Source organism: Drosophila albomicans, chromosome 2R (assembly GCF_009650485.2).
Source record: "Drosophila albomicans strain 15112-1751.03 chromosome 2R, ASM965048v2, whole genome shotgun sequence".
NCBI lineage: Eukaryota > Metazoa > Arthropoda > Insecta > Diptera > Drosophilidae > Drosophila > Drosophila albomicans.
This window is the reverse complement of record NC_047631.2, coordinates 6937000-6959621: the sequence shown is the minus strand read 5'-3', so window position 1 is coordinate 6959621 and position 22622 is coordinate 6937000. Positions and strand designations below refer to the sequence as shown.

Below are 22622 nucleotides of genomic sequence, written 5' to 3'. Positions count from 1 at the left end.
GGCTTCAAATTTGTCTTATGTAGTAACTATGCATCGTTTCTGTATTTATGTGTGTAAGTATGTCTCAAAGGTTCATTTAGTTTGCAGTACAAGTACAACACTACTCTAGTTGTGGCTTAGCCTATGTGGATTAGTTTAGATTGTTTTAGAGCTATCTTTTACCGTGCCATTTAGATGTATTTACAAAACGAGCGTTCAGGCGCCTTAAAATTTATGTTTATGTAACTAGTATGTATGTATATATAAATGTAAATATTTATTTATATTTGTCAAGTATAAATGTATTTCAATATTTGGCTTAACTTTTTGCTATCCATCGTCGATTAAAAATCTTAAATTATGTCCAAGAGATTTATGAATAAAGATGTCTATGTTTTGATTTGTAATTGAGATTCTAGTCGTAATGTGATCATGATGATGATGATTTTGATACCACCAAAAATTTTTGCTAAATAAGCAGAAGCATTTTGCAAATATTTTAAGCTAATCAGTCTAATCAAATTAAATAGAAGGCAACAAAAATAACATTTATTGCTAAAAACAAACAAAAATTGTCTAATTCGCTGGCTAAATATTTGCGGCTATATGTCTTTATACTATGTTATGTACTTGTGAATCAAGTCTCTAATAACTTTTAAGCTCTATACATTGAGCTACCGTCAAACTCGAACAGGCAAAGATAACTATCATATATTTAATTGCCTGCTATGATTCTGCTATTGATTTCAAGTTAGCAATTTAGACTATAATGTACACGTAAATTAAGGAATTCGATTATAAAACATATTGCACGAAATGTGGACAGTGCAGACAGTGAAAGAATATTAAAGAGAGAAGAGTTACGAAACGGAATGCTAATGGGCAGTTGAAATGTCTATAATCCTTCGCATATTTAGGTAATTGTGGTCAGTATGAATATTTATCTATGCTATTGGGCTTTGTACTTCAAAATGTGAGCTAGAATGCGAGACACGGAGAGAGCTGTGTAAATAAAGCTAAATAATATGCACATGTCCGTCCTTTAAATGTAAACCTAAGCCTAACTAAACATCAAATAAAGAACATAAATATTTACTTAGGATCTAGATTCGAATGAGATACATTGAGAACAGAAACGCTTTACTTGCTGTCTGGTTGTTGGTTGGTTATCTAACTGGTGGGTTTTACAGCTCCCCACGGAAAGTGAGATTATATGTTCGTAACTCCATGGGTTCCAGGGTGATCTGTGCCAGCGAACGTAATAGGTGTGGTTTATGTTGCGACATGCCCGTCAGGCTGGTGGATTCGATGGAATTTAGTCGCAAATCCCCAAAGCGAACTGAGCCCAGGCCATTGCCCATTTGTGGGCACACGCTATTCATGTCCACCTGCTGTGAGCTGACGCTGCAGTCGAAGCCCTGTCGGTGCAGCACCAACAGCGCCGATGCGGATGGAAACATCTGGAGTTGAGCGTCGGAGAGTGTGCGCAATGTGGTCAAATGCACATCGCATGGCAGCGCTCCATGTGGCAGTAGACGAACCAACGTATGCAGCGCCGGCTGTGGTTGTTCAAAGTTACTCAAAAAGTAGAGATTCGGCGGGTAGCGCAACGCGTTTGCCAACTGTTGAGCCTGCAAGCTTAACACTTTGTAGCTGGGCGGCTTGTCTACATGATGACCCGAAGGCATGTCCTCGACAAGTAGCCAGAATTTGTGACGCGTGAGGCGACTGTCGACAACACCTTCGCCCATGCCACGATAGTCATCGTACAGCGTGCGACGATCGAGCATAACCTCCAGTTGACCTGGCTCATAGCTTGCAGCACCCTGAGCATGTGTGGTCAGCAGCGTCAGACGCTGGTGGGTATCCTGGAGAAAAGCGCCGGAAGTGATGGGGAAATAGTTTCCCTCAATGCCAATGGCTGGCACCTTGATGCGTCTGTTTGGTAAAACATTTTTTTAATATTCACTAAAGAGTGTATCGCATTGTAAACTTACTCATGATACTGGAACCCATTCTGATCGCTATAGAATACGGGCAGTTCGGGCATGCTGCTCGGCTCTGCCGGTTCCTTAAGCGGATCGCGTTGCAATGGTGCTGGTGCAATGTTGTCAATATTCGTCACGAGTCGCATAAACAGCTCAGTTTCTCGATTCTTTGGTGGCGGTTCAAAGTCAATATCGTTCTCAATGTAAATCGCTGCATCCAAATGAGTTCGTGTATTGAAAATGCGCACAGTGTGCGCCATGAAGGGCCCATAGATGACAGTCACATCGCTAGCAATTGGCCCCGAGGTGATGATAATGCGCACATCCTCGTACTGCTCCAACACATCCTTCTCGGCCTCACTTTGCTCTGGGTCTGTCTTAAACAAATATGCGCCCGAATGGAACTGCGCACTTCGATAGGCTGCAAATTTGATGGCGCATTGCATCGGTTGCAGCAGCTGTTGTTGTTTGTTCTTTCGGGTGATGGTCTTGAGGAAACCGGTCTTCTCGTCGAACAGCAAACGCATGCTGGGATTCTCCAGCTGAATGTCGCCTGCAAATTGGGGAGAAAAAGTCAATTAAATTACTTCGAAAGAGGATAAATAGAGATTTTCTTACCAGCTGGCTTGGCGCGTGCTTCAAAGACATTAGGGTTGGACCCTCCTGGTGTGGCTGTAGATGATCCCGTTTCCGGCTTGTCAGTGCAGTCGTCGCAGTAAACCGTGGCAATATTTCGCTTGTAGTTGAACTCATCCACTTGCACGCGATACGTTGTCAACGACAACGGCTCCAACTCGGCCACAAACAGCACTTCATATTGTCGCCTGGAGGTGCGAATGCGACCTGCGTTTGCTGCGCCAGCGTTAAGCATGTCATTGTAAGCCTGCTCATAGATATCCGTAATGTTCCACACGGGATTGATTTGAATGTGCTTCAGCTCCACGCCCTGGTCGTTGAAGATGCGCACATTTGGATGCTGCACACGCACCAGCAACAATCTCAATGCGCTTCTGGGCGAGCGAATTGTAAACCACGAAGCTGGCTTCGGCATTTTTAGCTGGCGCAGCGGCTGCACCTCCCGATGTTGTGGTAGTGGCTTCATCGCTTCCTATTGCTCCTGGACTGACCAGCTGCAAGGGCATCTTGCGTGGCAACTTGCTGAAATTGTCGCGCTCGTATTCGTTGAGCAGGAATCCATGATTATGCGAGCTGGCATTCTGTAGCAGCAGCTCTATGCACGCCTCCTGCATGCGAATCATGTTCTGGGTGCTGTCGAATAGTCGCATGGCGTAGTCTCGCATCACAGCTGCCTTTGAGGTGCCTGTGATAGCGTCATGGTGCTGGAACAGGCCGAGATTGCGTCTGGCGTGTGTGATCTGCTCATAGTTTTTCTCATATATCTTGATGGAATCCTCGTGTCGCTCCTGACGCGCTGTATTGTAGGCAATGGTAAAGATTATCTCAGCAGCGCGTAAATTGTGCTCCAACTCGGAGCTGAGCAGCTTGTAGAAGGGGCGTGTGCTGAAATAGCCAGACCAGTAGGCGGGCCTTCCTTCGGAGAAGATGTCCGAGTAAACAAAGAAATCACCCTTGAAGCTGGGGAATGGTTTGTCGCCCATGCGTTGCTTTATTGCCTGAAAGTAATCGGTGGGCGTGCCAAACTTAATGTCCACATTATACAATCGCTTGTTGGCCATGATGTGACTGATGAGCTTCTTGTAGTTATGATACTGCTGATCCACCTCTCGCTCCTTGTTGTAGCGGAAATCATCGCCAATGGGTATCAGCGCTACATTGTGTGGAAACAAGGAGGCGGTACGTCCATATTGCTCCAGCAGTAGCTGCGCTTTCTCCTCCACATTGTCGTCGGTGATGTATTGCGCCTTCAGCGAGTATTCCGTGTACTCGCCCGGAATTTTGCGAAAATCAAAATTGAGGCATATGGAGGGATGTGGACCACAGGAACCCTTAATCGAATAGATGTCAAAAGGCATGTTGTGGGTCAGTAATTTGCCCTGGCCCTTAGCAGAGCGCCAGTAGGGTGTCCAGATGAAATCACCCGTCTGCTGTCGGGCAAACCATTCCTTCCATGCATAATGTATGCGCTGAATGATGGTGCCCTCGAACTGTGCTCCTGACAGCAGATACGGTACTGTGCTGCCGTGTCCGAAGGGATCGATGGACCAGCCCACCTTGGGCGTCACATTCAAATTGTTTTTGAGCCATTGATGGCCCTCGATGAGCTGATCCAGCATGGGATAAATGTGTACGTTGGCCTCGTCGGTCATTACCCAGCCACCGGTGGTGATCTCAATGCGTCCAGTGTTGACCAGATGCTTGAACGCGCGCTGCTTGGTGGGGTGTGCTTGGTCCCACCACAGTTGCAGGAAGCTAATCTCTGACCAGATGAAGGTCATGTCCTTGTATTGCTGCATTTTGGTCACCAGCAGATTGAGAATTTGTCGTGAGTCCGTTTGGAAGTAGTCGAAGAAAGTCTTCAACCAGCCTGGATCGTTGTGGGAATGTGGCACAACAATGACCTTCAAAGGTGGTCGTTGTTTGTCCTTTTTCTGCGCCTCGTATCGTTCCTCAAAGCCTCGATCCCAATACTCTTTGGAGCGCATCCATTCCGGCTGTTCAAAGGAATAGATGTTTATAGTATGTTAAATCAATCAGAGTGCTGACAAACTCACCTGGAAATCAAATCTGCTGTGCTCCTCGGCCGATGTAATGTTGGTCTCGCTCTGAAGCAGCATGTAACACTTGTCTCCCCAATTGACATTCCGTGGCACCTCCTGCTCATCCTCAGCCTTGAGCTTGCCATGTTTCGCGACTGTAGTTTGCTGTGCCGCTTCCTTGGCGATGCTCTGAGGCTGACGATGCTGCTGGGCAACAGGGTTGCTGTTGACCACACTGAAGGCATTCAAAGCAGCCGCTGGTGGGGATTGAACGCGACTCAGACTCACAGGCAATCCGACTGTATTGGCGTCGGGAATGTGTGTGGGATTCGGCTGACCAATCGAAATATAATACAAACAGAGCAAGATCGTCACAAATGCTGACAGCAAGCCAATGCATCGCGCCGAGCCGCGACGCAATAGCTTAAACGACATCTCTGGCTTATGCGGATTACTTTAGCTTTGTCACTGGGACTGGGATTGGGACTCTGGACTTTCGTTGTTGTCGTTGATGTTATGCCTAGTTTATTTGAATGCTTCTCACTGGTTGATTTTGGTTTTCTTCTTTCGCTCAGCTCTACATCTGCAAAGGAAAAACGATACAGAATTATTAGATTACGTGAGCAATTTAGGCAAAGAAATGAATCATTTTAGCGATTTTACTCAGTAATCTAAACAGGCAACCACATAATATTAAATAAAAAAGAGAATCTTTGATGAGCTAGTAAATACCTCGGAATAAATTTACTAAAGTATGTTAACATATGGAGCACGGTGAAGTACACTAAATTGATTGTAACTAAATAAAATTGTTTATAAACTTTAATTAAATAATAACCCTAGATGCAATTGCAGCATCATTTAAAATAGTTGCGGATAAAACCTAGAAAGAAGACGGAAATGTTCACATATGCAATTAATTGTAGAAAAACAATAATTTCGCATTGACTGACAACTTGTAATAATTCATAAAGCAACACAATGTAGATCAATGTCTACAATCATGTATAATCTTAAATGTTTATTATTTATGCCAATTGCAAATATTTAAAAAGCTTTCTATCGTTTAAACTTTAAAGTATCGTGTGTGGCATAAAGCTTATTATCCTCATGGATAGTCCACTTAAACATTATTTGTTTAGTTGTTGAGTATGATTTAATATTCCATACCCACATTAATAGTATTACACATAAAATTAGCTGTAGGATTTTTAATAATCCTAAATAATCTCTTGGCATTAAAGCTTAACATTGCCTGGGAATTTAATTTATTTAATAAGCCTTTAGTCTAGGGTATTAGCCGCAACATGACCTGCGAAATCAAATGCTGGCAAATCATTGCACATTCACTAGACACACAAACCAACTTGATGGTTTCAGCTAGTTGATGTACATTTCATAAATTTAAGATGTTCGCCGCTCCTTTGTTGTTCGTTGCTTCTCGTTCTTTGGCTATGCGGGTGCTTCATTTCGAAATCAAGTGCTGTAATATTTCACATCGCATTGAATATTTCATGCAGACAATAAGCTAAGGAGCGGGTGGCCAAGGAGTAGTCGCATATGCAGGATGTGCCGAAGGGCAACAAGCGATGATGCCTGCAAAAATTTAATTAAGGCACATCCCGAAAATGCTTCGCATGTCTGCCACGAATATTGTGCATACATGCGGCGGAGCTGCTGGCCGGTGGAAGGGGGTGGAAGGGGGAGTGTGTGATGTTGTGGCTTTGGGCTGGCGCGTTTGTTGAATACGTAAATTCACCAATTTGCAATGCTTTAAATTCCATTCAGATAACTAACTGCATATTTGAATTTATTAAATGGCGCATGATTCAAGCAATTAATCGTATTCAACATTTAATGATTCTAAATCACGCTAAGGCCTGCACGTGGCATTGACAGCTAAAGGGGCTTTTCTAACATTTCATTTGCAGTGGCAAACTTTAGTTCAGCTGATTCACAATGCTTGCCTAAATATTTGGAAAGTGCAGACTTGCTGCCTTCTATGAATTATGTATCAAGTTTGCATTAATTTCTGCTTCGTTATTTAATCAAATTCTTTATGTACGCACAATAGTTGTCACTGCCATATTTGCACATTCCACACAAAATTTGAAAGCGCAAAGAGCCAAGCCAAGCATATTACTTTGCACTCGACAAGCTAACGAACCAAAATAACCCAAAGTTAAAGGAAAGCATGCAAGCAAATAAACTGCAGTTGAGGTTGCTAAGCGAGAAGACACTCTACAAGTTTTACCAATTGATAAGCTATTAATGCATCTTCCACCATAAATTTAAAAACGTTAAAATAAACTAAATTTATTTATTTAACTCGCAAAATATATTTCAGCGCTGAGTAAATTCTGAATGCATTTGAAATACTTCATTGTACCCATAGCTCAACTTTATCCAATAGCCTTTGCTTTTGGTCGATGCTTTTGCATTGGCTACAGGGTATGAGTATGAAAGCTTAAAACTCAATCAAAAACTCTTCAGAAACACGCAAAAAGTTTGTGTAACTTTTTGCAATGATGAAATAAATGCATTTGATAGTTTGCTGAAACTTGCTGACTTTGCTTGCTGGCTGGCCTGGCTGACTACGGTTGGCACACAGTGCGTATGTGTGATGCGAAAGATATGCATGCAAATGCAACACGCATACGCCATGGCGAACACTTTGAAAATTATAATTTAATATGGCAGAAAAATAGTTGGTTTAACACAGTGTGCACACAATGAACACCACACAGTGCACTTTTCATTCCTCATTTCTCTCTCTTATAAAAGGCAGCAAATTAGACATGCATTTGATTTAATCAAAATTGAAGAGCGTTATGACCTGTGCAGTTAGAAGCTTAAGTGTTTGAAGTGCCACCCTCTGTGTGCCTGCTTTCCAATGTTTCAATTAGCTGCACACACACTCTCTCACACACATTCACATGCTTGTGCACACACACAACTAGTCAAACCACATAAAGCTTAGGTTGAAGCAGCCCCTCGCATGCTAATCAGTGGCCATTAAGTGACGCTTCCCCTCTGCCAGCAGCGGTAGCTGTGGCAGCCACCTAGCCACCTGTCACCGGCAACATGCAAATGTTTCCCCCGCCCCCGTCCCTGCTCTTTCGACACGTTCACTGCTTCATTTAAACGTTCTCCCCCGCTCCGCTCCACTCTGCTCTCTTCGTCTGCTTTCTCAGCCTCTTCAGCTGCATGTCACAATGTGCGAGGCGTAAAAAGTGTAAAGTAAAACTAATGCTTAAGCTCATTAGAACTGCGTAAAATACCGAGAGCGTGGCCAGAGGGGCAAGGGGCAAGAGGGGCATGTGGTGTAGGCAGAGAAGTGGAACTGGAGCAGAAACTGCGCGTGCTAAACTTTAGCTGGGAAACGGGAAACGGGAGACGAGAGACTTTGTTGTTTTTGTTCTTGAGCTGGCACATTGCATGACTTCTTGTCACATCTTAACGTTTGAATTAATGCGCTCTCCCTCGACACGCTTCTCAAATGCTGAGCATGGGGGGAGAAATCGTTTATCAAATGTTGTTAAGTGCCTTTCAATGTGGCTTTGATAAATATTAGCATCTGGAGATATGGCAAAAACTAATCGCATAGTGTGCGACGTTTCATTTCAATGATTATTTTCTTGATAATTTTCGGTTTATCGTATTACGGAAAAATATAAAATTGTGAATGTGCGGCACAGTTTCTTTTATTGTTTGACTATTAAATTCTAGAATTTGCTAGACTAGGTTAATATTACAATGTGGCTTCACACTAGGAAGTAGTATCATTAACTTAATTAATGATCAATATGTAAAATAGGAAATCTTTTAATATTTATTTTCTACTTTCTATCGCTATCAGCTATGTATGTAAGCTGAGCTGACATTTTTCGTTTCTAAACTAAGTAATTTTCTTATTGTTTATGTTAATTCGATAATACTTTTATTTATCAACTCTTACAAAATGTTTTGGAACTTTTCCAGACTTCCGAAACCCGAAATACTCGCTTAATCAGCTAATATTTTTTGAGGGTCACTTGTGTTCAGGGTTGAGGGAGTGAGATAAGCAAGCTTGCTAAATTTAATATGATTTCCTGCCCGCAACAAGTTAAAAGTTGACTTGAAATCCGGACACACCAAATATAAATTTGAATTCGCAGCACTTGCCTCCCGTTGTGGCGTATAATCATTTCCTTATTTGAATATGCTGCCCAATTGGAGGTGTGAAAAACGGATAAATATTCAGTTGGCCAATTCCATAAGGCTGACTGCAGTCTCTATTCAATTCAGGCTGTCCACAAGTTTGTTAATCGAAATGCCAGTCCGAGATATTAGTTGCCTCACATAGAAAAAACTTTTTGGCAAATTTGATTTCATCGTAAATTGCACAGACCAGGCTGTAGCCTAGGGACAGACAGTTGCTTTCAGGATTCCGTCTGGTTGCTGTTCTCTTGACTTTTTGACATGTTGCCTCCGGTCCCCATCCCCTCCCCCCACGGCTTCCTTTTACAGGATCCTTGCGCACAATATGCGAGTAATTCCAACTCGCAAAGGTTTCTGGTTCACTATTTTTTTTTCTCAATCGCAACACAGTTTGCATGCGCCCACTCCAAAAGCAACAACAACATCAACAACAACAACAACAACAGCAAAGCGAAACCCAAGTCAAAAGTCGTAAAGTTTTGCTTTGCCGCCTGTCATTGTTGCGGCGAGTTAGCTTTTGTTTTTTGTTGCAACAAAGTCGTCGCTTGAATTTCACATATGTTGCTGTTGTTGTTGTTGTTCAATCTACACACACACACACACACACACACATACACACTTCAATTCCAATGCAATTATAGCTATTGTTGTTTTTGGGCTGCAACACGAATAAATGCTGAGATTGGTTCTTCTATTTTTTTTTTTTGGTGTTGGCTTTCACCAAAAGTTTCTGAAAGCACTCGAAATCAATTTATAACTTTGTTTATCAGAGTTCTGCATGTTATGCACTATAAATTGTTGTTATTGTTGTTGCTATAGTGCTTTATTTCCTGTTTCTCTTCTTGTTTTGCAAGTCACCAAATAGTGTAATAAATTGAAATTAAAGTTGATTTTATTTGCAGGAATTTATTTCTTCCATGTTCAACTTGATGCATAGATCACGACTATTCTTTTCAAAATTGATGACTCCAATTTACAATTCAGTCAATCTATTCCATATGAACATTTGAACTTTTTAACTGCTGCGTGTGCACGAAACTTTTCTGCTAGATTAGAATGTTACAAATTGAAATTTAATTGCCGCATTCGTATTTAGCAAAGCGAAATAAACGTAGTCGGAAACTTTAAATAATAGTAGTAAACAGAAGCATCATTTGGCTTTAATCAATTGCAACTGCAGTGAAAAGCCACAGCAAAGTTTCCGCCGGAAAGGCAGCGAAAACTCTGGCAACAGTGTTGTGTGGGGAATTGAAGGGATCGGCTGCTGCTGCTGTTGACACCAACACAATAGCGTTCCCAACTTGTAGAAAGTTCAACATTTTAATTAAACAAAGCAGCGAACCTCGTTATATAGTATATATAGAGAGAGAGAGAGGCGGAGAGTCAGTGGAATCCAGAATGGTGCTAAAGATAGTTTTCGGTGGTAGCTCAAAGCTCTTAACTATGACAATTTCCATGGAGCGGCCACCTGGGCATGAGTAATGGGTATTTCCAGTGGAGCGTGTGCTCCATTGTAGGCCATTAGCACAGGCAGCGAAGCAACAAACAAGCCAAAATAACAAGAAACAAGTAAAACTTCATAAGACAAGCGTCGAGCTGCGCAATTCTTAATTTGAATTAAAGTATTTAAATATATTGTTCTTGTTTCTTTTTTGTTCAGATTCTCTGATAAACTTAATTATGCCTGAAGGAAAATTAAGTCTGCGGCACGCTTTTCCTACTCCCACTGTGGCACACATCTTGTTTTCAGTCTATTAAAGATAATCTGTGCCACGATGAACTCCCTCTTTGGCGCCCACCCGCAACCGCGTTTTAAAGTTTTAGCTGAATCAACAATTTAAATTGCCTTACGCCGATGTCAGTTGCAAGCGAGCCAAAAAGCGGATTCAACGAGATAAGCAGCAAACTGCGTCGGGGGACCAATAGCCGTTAGAACAGCACAGATACTGATACAGATACAAATACTCATATGGTGACAGCTACAGATACACATAAAAAAAAATGGCAACCAAGTTGCATGAGACAACGAGAGCAGTTAGTCATTTTTATGGCAACGCTTGTGACATATAAACAACAACAATAACGACAACGACATCAACAAGGCAACAACATCGACATTTGACCCACCAACATAATACACTGAGAAAATGTGAATAACATAAGTCAAACATACTGTGCAGACAGAACAAATTTTATTTTTTTGCTTAAAGTTTTGATTATATACATTTGTATATACCAAATTAATATACTGAAAGCTATAATTCGTATATTGTTGAACTACCTACCAAATAAACCGGCATCAACAGAATTTTTTTCCAATTGAATTTATTTCTTGAATAACTTATATCATTCTTATCTGATCCCAATCAAATTTTTAGGATTTGTGCGGCAAAAGTGGCACATATCTAAAATATAATTTACGTGCAACAATGACAAGTGTTGTTACAAAAACTATATATCTGAGATCTAGTTGTGCATTTGGATAGACAGATGGACACGACTGTTAATGCTCATCAAGAAGAAGGAACTGCTTGTTGTTTCATAAAATATTTACCCTATGGTATGGTATAAAAATAAGTTATTACTTAAGGCAACAAAAGTCAAATCTAACTTAAAAATGACTATCAAATAATTTAAACAAGCTACAATTTAAGTTTAGCAATTTATAAGTCATTCATTTAACAACTTCAAAACTGTTATTCAAAATTAAATTAAAAACAAACAAAAGCACATTTAGCCACAGAAACACTAAAGGAAGTTGTGTTTTTGATAATTATTGTAGAGGAATAATATTAGATTAATAGGTTTGGCACTTGTTTTCATATTTATTTTTAGCTAATGCGAGGCTAACATTGTAATAATATACAAAATATTACGATATATATATTAGTTTCACAGTTATGCAAATATGATATTTAATTTACGGTCGAGTAACGGTTCGTCAATTTAATGATGTCACAGTCACAGTCACAGTTTCAGCTGCGGTTATAATTCGATACCCTGCATAATATAATATTCATTTAAATTGGCAACAGCTACTTTAAGCATTTTATAAAATTTGTAGTTTCTTCCGTTAACTTTTGTTGCAGTGTATTTATGGATTATCCACTTAGCATAGGCTGAAACTCAAACCCGGTAAGTTTCACCTTAAGCTCACATTGTGTACGCTTCTTATTCCCAAGCGGATTACGCTTTAACTTGGTCAAGGGGCAGGCATCAAATATGGTATTCGTTGCCTGCTCTCGCAGCTCCTCAGCCGTAAAATCGAACTTGCCACCTCCATTGTTGGTATTATATTCGTATGTCCTACATTCTTACCGGGCGCCAAGTTGAGGTCATAAACGATTGCCTAATGGCCATATTATTTACAGTTTTTAGTAGTTTTGCCGCAATCAAACCAGTCAATTGACCCGCTTCACTTGCAATGGCCAAAGCCCGATGCCATCAGACATCAGTCTATCATTGGCTAATGGCTGTGAAAGTTGCATATAAAGACTTCCTTGGAATGCTGAGTATTTATTGCAGTGGTCAAATCAATTGACCATGGCATTCATTTAATTAATTGCCGCAATTCAACGGCAACAAAAATCTATTGGTGTAATCCGGGGAATTTATCTAACTATGTTAAACTGTATATAATACTTAAGAAGTTGATTGATGAAACTCACATTTGACTATCAAATCAATTGTGAATTATGTCTCATGTATCACTTTCAGTTCTGTACTAAATTAAAAGAGATTTAAATTGTTGAAATGGTTAGTCTCTTAAATATTTAAATGCTATTGCACTTTACCTTACATAATCTTCTGTTATCTCTCTGTACTTCATTCTAGCTTCCACACAATTACCACTTACAGAACTAAACTACTCATGTAATATTCCTATTGTATGCAAATATTATTTATTATCAGCTGCACGACTGTTTTTGTTATTGGTTATTGTTCAGTCTTATCTTTTACAAGTTATTAGTTTTGTCATGAAACACCTATTAAATATTAAAGTTGGCATAATCTTTGTGCATTTTAGTATTTTAGCTGCCTTTTGACTTGATTAATATTAGCTTTAAAGCAGAGCCAGAAATGAAAGAACCGGAGAGCGCTGATAAAGCTCAAAATGCCTGCTAATAAAATTTGGAACGTGAGACTTTTACTCTATGGAGGGACAACAACATTTTCTTTTAATACCCTCCGCCCGGCTTATGTGCGAGTAAGGTATGAAAATTGAATACACTGAAAAAAATATATTAAGATTATTTTAAATATATTTCAGCTTTATCCATAAATCGGCAAATTTAAAAGTTATACGCATATAATCTGAATTTTTTATTAATTAATATTCGAATAAGTTTCGATTTGGAAATATAACACAGGGTATTTCATAAGTCGTGCAGTTTCGACTAGATCGTTTTCAGTTATTTCCTTTTTGCTTAGTAACAAAAAATACACACGACGCACGGGGAAAAATAAAATGAAAATTTATTCTTTCTTTTCTTTTCATTGCTGGGTTTCCTTTGTGGCGCTAAAACAACAAAAAACAAAGCTCAAACATTATGATTACATAGCCGAAAATTGAATTCTCTTTCTCTATTGGATAAAGCATCAACAACATTTAAATTTCTCGGTTCGAAAATTAACATAAGTGTTCAGGAGGTGTTCTTGAAAATTGAAAACAAATATAAAATCAACAGTGGGTTCATTTCGATTAAGCTGTCTATGGGGTCGACAATACCCTCTACTCTTTTTAATTGTCTCTTTCCATATCTGTGACGGAGTCAGCAAAGGAATAGCTAAGTGGGGCGAGTGGGAAGAGCACAAACAATAGCGCATTTTATTACATTGATTGTGAAATGTTTCTGTTTCATTTTGATGCAGGTTAAACGCTGGGAAAATTCAAGCACACACATTGTTGTAACAGGTTTACAGTTACTTATAAGTAATTACACACAACCACAGCACACATAAATAGTCAGTATGGGGAACTACATCATCTCTTACTACATGTTATTACTTTATTTGGAGTGTTAAATTACGTTGTTGCTGCTGTGGCCTAATACAAGAGATTAGAGCGTACTCAAAGAATGATTCAATGACAGACCATTAGCAATGTTTTGATGGCTGTTTTGATTACTGATCAAACGAATCAGTAATTGAGGTCAGATTCTGTACTAGTTTGGATAGCAGTGCTAACTGTTGCTGTGGCCAGTTAACTGTAACTAAATGGACATTATATAATCCGATAGTGCACACAACCGGAACACAGGCCACACATGTACCAACCGCACATTTTGGCCAACTCATGATCTGATAGATCGCTTCCCTCTCTATTCTCCCCTCCTTTCTCTCTTTCAGTTCTTCACACTTGACATCTTTCGTTACGCATCATTACCAACTCACAATTGATAGCGAAAGAGTTGGGACCAAAGTGCAAAGCCAAAGCTTCGACGCTGATATAATGATTATATTGTGAGCCTCACTTTATATGGTAAAACGATATGATTGCATGATGACATGACATATGGAAAAAAAAACAAACTCTCTATAGACGTGCCACACAAAAGACTCTGACGAAGACCCAACCGCAATTCCATAAGAAAGAAGGAATACAACACAACACAAAAAAAAAAGAGCTGCTAGCGACGCCACCGGAAAATTGACAGCACGCCATCAACAATAACCGAACCGAACCGAATGGAACGGATAGGAATGGAATCGCCGAGAAGAGGACAATAACGTGGCGTGAGGAGTGAGGTATAAAGTAATGAAATAAATGGAACAGCATGCAGACCAAGTACGCCTTGTGGGGGTCTTGCGACTAATTTTAGTGACACGAGATATTATTACAAGTGTGCGCATGTATTTGTGATGCCTATAAACTGAGTTGAGTTGAGCTGCGCTGAGCTAGGTAATCGATAGGCCCCCGTTGCGTGCACATTTGAGGCCTGCGACATGCCGCATGCGGCATGCAACTGTCTTGGGGCAAGCACTAAGTGCGGCTACGTTGAAGTCAAAGCATTGCTGCTGAAACTCTTTTAATGATGCCTAGTTATCGATTAAACGCTTAAAGCAATTTGCTAATTGACTCTTAGCGCATTAAGCGAGACGTTAATATTTCATGTATCTTTAAAATCTGCAATCAGCGCCGATAAAGTTAATTCCACTGTATTCTGAAATATGAAATGAAATTCAGCAGGATTTAGTTGCACAAAGTGTAACATTTCCGCATAGAAGAAGAGGAAATAAAGCGTGAATGCAGTTGAAGAGGAAATGTAAAAGAAAATTATAAAGTATTGTAGCTTAGGTGGTGAACAGGATGAAAGAAGGAATGAAACAAGTGAAAACAATCTGACGAGCTTGTTCGACTGCTAGATACCCTACATTCGATTTGGGAGAACAACATGCAAAGTTTAACTTTATTAATATTAGCGTGATAAGAACTGGGCATGTAAATCAAAATACACAATCTCAGTTATCAAGTTCAGCATGCAATACTATTCAATTTGAATGTCATGTTCAAATTTTATTGAATTGTAGGCGTTTCAGCCATCTGCAGATGATAGTTATCTCTAACAAAAACGTGTACTTCAAAGCCAATAGGAATTATGTATTCATAAAGGCGGTCAGACGGAACAGATAAAGTTTATACCACCAAATAACTGGTATGCAAAACTGTCATACCCTTACTTTTTATTATTTCGAATATACGCTAGGTATAAAACGGAGCTAACGGGAAGCAGGAACCTCGCAGGAAGACGGTGAAATGAGGAGAAACAGCTTAGCAGGAAAGGGCGAAATTAATGCGGAAAGGAAATTAAATCTAAACTAAAGTAAACGGAAGCGACAACATTATAACTAGGGCATAATATAATTCGCTTTAAAGCTCCCTGGAGGGAGACAGACTACTTTACTATTGTCTGGGGCTTTTACATTTATACATGAACATTGCATAAATAGCTACTTACACAGGGAAATCAGGAAAGTTGTAGTGCAAGTTTTAGTGCCATGCCACGAGTCCTTACACGACGACTGCACTATGCTCTATGCCATAAGGGACACAGCAAACAGCAAAACACACATAAATCAACACAAAGGACGGCAAAAGTTGTTGCCACAAAAACACAATCACAACAACGATAATAATGTGCCTGAATAAGTGAATGGTGGGGAGGAATTAACGTTAAAGAGCGCCACTTTAAATAGTATGCAGTAATGATCCTCTTTTTGAAGCCAGAACGCTCCAACTGGGCGTCAAATTTTTTAATTGCATTCGCCGTCAGAATAATTAAAAACAATTCCGTCACGTTGCCGTTGCCGTTGCAGCAGCTGAAAGCTTCAGCTTCAAACAATGGCGAGCAAGGAACGGCAAACTTCGCTTTAGATTTTTATTTCCCGAGACTTTTTTTCACGTCCTGACGACCGGGAGTTCAGGCAAATCACACACAAACTAACTAACTAACTAACTGACACAACGGGTGCTGTCCTGGAGGTCTGTCCTGTCTGCAGCACGTAGAAGAGACCAACCGACGTCGACGCCGCTCAAAACGCAACTGAGCGCAACGAGCGAGCGACTTCATCAACTTCGACTTCGACTTCAACTTCGCCCGTCTGTTCGGCTTAGCAAACGACAGTAACAAAAACAACAACAAAAGCAACAGCTGCTCTGCTGCTTTGATGTTCGAGTCGCTTCTCTGCTCTCAGCTGTGGGTGAAGAGTGTGTGTGGAGGAGAGTGTGAGTGAGAGGAGAGCCGTTGGGGGATTTTGGCCGCTTGGGGTTGCCTCGGTTAACAGCAAAGCGATTGTTTTCCTGCTTTTGTTATTCTCGCACACTTGCTCTTCTCTGTCATTCATTTCAACCACTAAATTGTCTTTTTTTCTTCTTTCAAGCAATTTTAAACAGCAAAAAATTTAATATCAGCTGCATAATAAATTGTCTGCTTAATGTACTTTTATTTCACACTATTTAAATCATATTTATTAAGCTTAATTCACGCTTGTTGTTCACATTAAATTAATAGCTTGCTTTCAGTTAAATCCGACAAACAAATAGTTAAAGAAAAAAATACATCTAAAAAATGTGTAATTGCTTTATTTGTGGGAATTGCACAGTTTGTTAATTTATTGGAAACTTTATCTTTTTGCAACCACAAAAATTAGTGGTATTTGAATTGCATTATTGCATAAATAAAGTATAATCAAATTAAAAAAAACTACTGAAAATTAAATGGGAAATTTAAAATGCAATAGAAAGTAATTTTCTTTTTTTATGTACATTTCGAAACTGATGCATTTTGTTAGAGTTGTAGTAAAGTTCTTGAACGTTGTTGTCTATGAGCCATTTGAGCTTTGAATGGACGTACAGCAAATAACGTGGAAATCTTTACCCAGGTATTAATCTACGAACCGCTTAGCGCTTTGAGTTGCTGCCTTTAGAATCTTGGCAAGACTCAAGGGTGCGCTTTGTTCGCCTTCTTGCGAGCTTCTCTCAGCCCGTTGAGTAGTCAGTGCAGCAATTAACTCTTAAGGAAGAATTTCAGACAAATATAAAACAACCGCAATGGCGTAAGTCGAACTTGAAGTGGAAGGCAGCAGGCAGAATGCGACGGCAAGCTGCTGAAGTGGTCCTAAAAGCGAAAGAACGAAAAGAACTCGAGTATAAAACAAAGACTGTGAAGCATCATTTAAGTTTAAGTTTCAAGAGGAGAAGGTCGCTGTTTATTGATTGCAGACGACGCGCAGCGACGCGGCGAAGCAAAAGTCAAAAGCAGAAACCAAAACAGACAGCAGCTGAAGCAGAAGCAGCAACAGAAAAAGCAACAGCAACAACAACAAAAGCAGAAGCAAAGGCAAGTGCAACCGGGAATTGGCACAGGCCCTTGAAATAGCTGTTGAGCCCACGCAAAATGCGAAACGCTGTGACTGTGAGGATGACGACCAAATGCAAGTGGAATTACTTGAAGAGGGCGACGAAGTCAGCGGTTCGCCTCGAACTCTTCATGCCCTACACTTGTCAATTGCTTTTACCAAGCATACAATTTAAGGCACGCTTGAATGAGTCCAATAATGTTTATTTGAATTGGTTGCGTTTCTCATTATTGTGTCTCCAAAGTGAAGCGAAATAAACTGTTTTCTATTCGCTTAATAAATTTTCTCAATTGTCTCTTATGAAGTGGCTGTGATAGTTTCTGCACATAAACTCTCAACTACTCACTTAGAGATACTTCAACAGCTTTGTGAGTTAAGAGTTTTAAAAATATTTATTCTACAACTAAAAGTTGAATAATTGTGGAGCAAATTCAAAGCTATAAATGTTTCGATTCTTGAACTTCAAAAACTTGTAGGTTCTTCATTAGATTTTATCATACTAATTAAAGGTCATTGTAATTGGAATTAATATTAACAGAAAATGGTTAAGCACCTAAAATTAGTGTTAGCTTTAGATAGATGTACAAGTTAAGTTTCAAATTCAAAAGACAGAATTTGTTTGATAAAAATTCAACTTAGTATTAAATAAATATTATTTCTTAATATTTTTAAAAGTCATGAAAGTTTTACATATTATCATTCAGTTAAAAAACTAAATTTAGTGCTAAAATTGGATTTGGTAACCAACAAAGTTGAATGATTATAGTGGCCAATAAAGTGTCACATTCAATTGGGTTTTGGGTTTTCATAATTTCGTCTCTTTATCTGCCACAAATCGGAGGCGGTAAGTGGCAGCAAAGAGGACAATCTGTTCAACAGAACTCAAATCGGGTCATACTGTGTTCTGGTTGTGGTTCCTATTCAGCAGCTGGCGGCAGATGTGCTCCAAATGTTGCTGACTCATTGAACCAAGTGTGGCACACACACACACACAGAGAAACACACGAAGATAAACACAGACGAAAAGCACAACGTGCTGCAAGTGTTGCAGTTGCAGTTGCAGCTGTGGCAGGATGCTTTACTTGATTTGCAGGTCAATTGCGTAGCATTCGGACAACAGTCGGTCACTGTCCTCATTCGTCGTTCACGTCCACATTGACAACGTAGATGGCTGATGGCTGATGGTTGACGTTGACATTTAGCTGCTCCCCAGTTGGCATTACTGTCTGGCCTGAGCTGTGTTGGGTTGGGTTGGGTATGATCCAAGTCACAGTTAAGTTGCACTCAACTAAAATGTAACGGTAGAGCAGTCAGTCAGTTGAGTGCGTGCAACGTTTGTCAAATTGCAAACCGGCAAAAGCAGCAGCGGCAGTGGCAGCAATAGCTTGCCACTTTCCCATAGCCGCAAACAACATGGTCCGCATGACCCATGGCAATCTATGGCCATGTCCACAGCCGTAACCGGTAGCTTGCCAGCAATTCCAGCAGTTGACAAAACCCAACCAAGCAGTCAGCAACAACAATAACCACAACGTTTGCAATGGAAATGGAAATTCTTGCATTGAAATCTCGTTTTATTTGCTTTGTGTGATCTTTTTGTTTTTGTTGTTATTTGTCTGTTGCTGCTGCGTTGCTTTTTTTGCGGTTTGTTATTATTTTTGTTTGTTTCGTTTCGTTTGTTGTTTTATTTCGGGGCCTTTTTTGCTTTTTTGTTTGTTGTTGTTACTGCTGCAAGTGACATTGCCCATCAGTTGTCGTTGTTGTTATTCTCATCTCAACTGTTGCAGTTTCACCTTTCTCTCACCTCCTCCACCCTCCACCCACCAACCATCCTCGGCCTTATCCCCGCAATCGGAGTCAGTGAAGCGTCCAAGTTTGGCACTGCAGTATGTCCATTAAATAGTTTCCTTAATTCCAGTCACGATACTCGTCGCATTCGAAAGAAATACCACCCAAAAGCGAAATCCAATTACAACAAGGAAATGCGAATTAACTAAATTGTTAGCAGGACAGTTTAATAATGGGATTCCTCCTTCAAACCAATTCAATTCAATTTGACTAAAGATCGACCAATTGTTTAACATGATTGTGATTGCTATGACAGCTTAACCTACATTCTAGCTAGGAGTCCAGTGTGTTTCAAATCGGTCGTAATTATCCTTTGATTCAATTAATTACCCAAATTGCAAGCCAATTAAAGCATTGCATGTTAAACTATAGTTTCATTTCTATATTTATCTGCGAATCCATCTACTTAACAACAGCTGAAAGATATTTCTATTAGTATAATAACAAGCGTCATTATTTATTACTGTTATAGGGTAGAAAAACATGCTAAACGCATTAAATTCAAAATTTTAGCATGTTCAACGTTCAGAATATGGATTATTCTTTAATTATTTATTTTGGCTCCCTCAAAACTTTTTCACTCATTGCTCAATTAAATTCATTGACATTTACTACAGGGTATCTCCTAGTGAGTCATTCTTATTTCTTGTTGCTGGTCAAGTTTGCGTGATGCTAACAAGCTGTTCCAAATCGTTGATTTGCGCTTCGCTAACTAACAAAAGATACAAATGTTTCTCAAGTTGTATATTTTCTTTAGCATTTTTAACATATCATTGATAGAGTTGCTAATTAAAGTTTTTACTGTTTAAAGTTGGGAATTTAAAAATAAGATTATCGCTCTAAATAAAGAAATTTCAACTGTCTTTATCGACATTAAATTATTAATTTTATTTTATCTACATATCTGAGATATCAACACGTTAGATAAGTATGTAAAACAAAGGAAATTGCAATATAAAGTCCAAAATCTTAAATTTGAAATTTATTGTATTTGAATTCTAAATTTTGTAATAAAACTTGTAGGTAAAGTTACACATAGCTAATAAGTACTTCTGAATGCGTACATTTTGCCCTTATAATTAACTTATATTAATTGGTTGTGTGAATAAAACAGAATTGAGAGCTGCATACAAATATTTTGCGTTTTCTACAAACCGTTGGTAAATTCAAAATAATAGAATTGGAATTATGTTGATAATTTCCAAAGGCATCTTACACCAAAAATTACATAGGCCAATTCAGTACATATAATCAAAATTTCTGTAAAATTAGATTTTTGGAGCTTACATTGTATTTGTTGAAAAATATTAATATGTGATATAGCAATGTAAATTCATAATGCTCCAAGAAATTTCTTAACGGATCTGAAAATTGACACTATATTGAGTAAATCTTGTAGTTTTAAAAAACAAATGAAGACATCTTAAAACAAATACTAACTCAACAATGAATGCGAATTACAACAGCAAAAACAACATGGAAAGGACAGAGAAAAGCAACACGAGATTAGAATTTGGAATGAGGCTCAAGAGCAAATATGTAGTTAGACTCACATAAATACATATGTACATACATACTTATACAGTCGTACACATAAGTGTGTCTGCTTTTGGGGCCACGCAGGGGGCACTTCCAATAGTGTGTGAAAAAGGTCAAAGAAAGCAAAAAAAAAAAGGGAATGTATGCATGTATATTGTTTTTACATTCACTGTATGTAGAATAAGAAAGACAAAAAGGGAAGGCACGAATTCCTCTTCGCACTTGTAATGCCATCAAAGAAGAAAATCAATTTAAATTGAATTATACAATACAAACACTTACAGCAACAACAAGAACAACACATAACGAATTTTGCAGATATAGTAGAATGAATTGAGAAACGAGTTTTGCACCGGGCGAGAGTTGAAAGCGGCCTCAATGAATGAATGAATGAGTAAGCAAGAAAGCTAAATAAAGATGAGCTGCCGCTGCTGCTGTCGCTGCGACTAGTGCATAAATTAAAGAAAGACGCATCCCATATGTACATACATATGTGTGTGTGTGTGGTCGGCTGGCAAGTTTGTAACAATTTGTAAGAGAAGAAAACAAGCAAAAAGGAGATGCAAATATTGTGGTGTGGCCAGACTACAGTCTGCTTTTATTTTTGGTCATACAAATTGAATACAAAGTGGTTGGCAAAAGGGAGAGTGACGAAGACAGCCTTGACGTAAAGCGTCAGGTGCTTTGTAACTACTAACACACGTACACACGCATATGTACTCCACATATCATGCAACAATTTTGATATGCAATCTGATTAAAATCGAGCAAAAACGAATTTAATAGTTGTATCGTTTGGTGACTATGTTGTTGTTGCTGCTAAACTGAACTAGAATCCGGTTTCTTGTCCGAATGATAAGCTGAGGGGTTGAATTGCTTTTTGTGCGTGTGAGTGCGTCTGTGTGAATCTGTCTGTCATTACAGAACTGAAATCTTATTGATTGTACGCACCTTTCTTGCAGCTTATCACTTGTTATATTGTACTGCTATTAATTTTTAAATATTATTTTTATTTTCTTATTATCGGTAGTGCATTTTAGTAAATTGGTTTTGCACACACACATGCACAGAATCGCGTAATCCTTTATACCAACAATGCAATCTTACACCTACACACAAACAATTACACAAACATTTGGCGTTGATTGGTATTGTACTTAACACTTTTTGTGGCTGTTTCTAATTATAAATATTCGATTGTAGAATCAGAAAGAAATCTATAAAAACGTTTAATACTTGTATGCTGTTAATGCTAATGTAAGGTAAACATTTTCCGAATCAATAGAACGCGATGCGTCGCCAATCTGAGCGTAGTTCATGGGCAATTTCAAGCGCGAGACTGATTGACAAAGTGACCGCAGAGCTGCCAGAAGAAATAACAGTTGGATCTAAAAAAAATACCAAGTTTACAGTTGTTTGCTAATGTGACCTAATGCTATCGATTATTTGCGATAAATCGATACTTTGGAAATAATCGAGTATATGATCCGTTAAATTTGAATTTCTACTAATAGCGAGAAGCAAAAATATG

The 22622-nt window shown here is 39.1% G+C and overlaps 2 protein-coding genes across 2 annotated transcripts in view; one reads left to right on the top strand and one right to left on the bottom strand.

Annotated features, from left to right (window-relative positions):
• LOC117574999 (DNA replication licensing factor REC) overlaps positions 1-22464 on the top strand; it is a 33548-nt gene extending 11084 nt beyond the window's left edge. The window contains exon 3 of the mRNA XM_052007408.1: positions 22377-22464. Coding sequence (XP_051863368.1) covers positions 22377-22434 — 58 coding nt within the window. The 3' untranslated portion in view covers positions 22435-22464. The remainder of the gene's footprint in view (positions 1-22376) is intronic.
• LOC117574998 (alpha-mannosidase 2) lies at positions 27-16386 on the bottom strand. Its single transcript, XM_034259072.2, is given in 6 exon segments — positions 27-1917; positions 1977-2520; positions 2586-2955; positions 2957-4600; positions 4661-5228; positions 15805-16386. Coding segments are annotated over 5 exon segments (3732 nt in total). The 5' UTR covers positions 5081-5228; positions 15805-16386; the 3' UTR covers positions 27-1163.
• Positions 22465-22622: the final 158 nt, after the last annotated feature.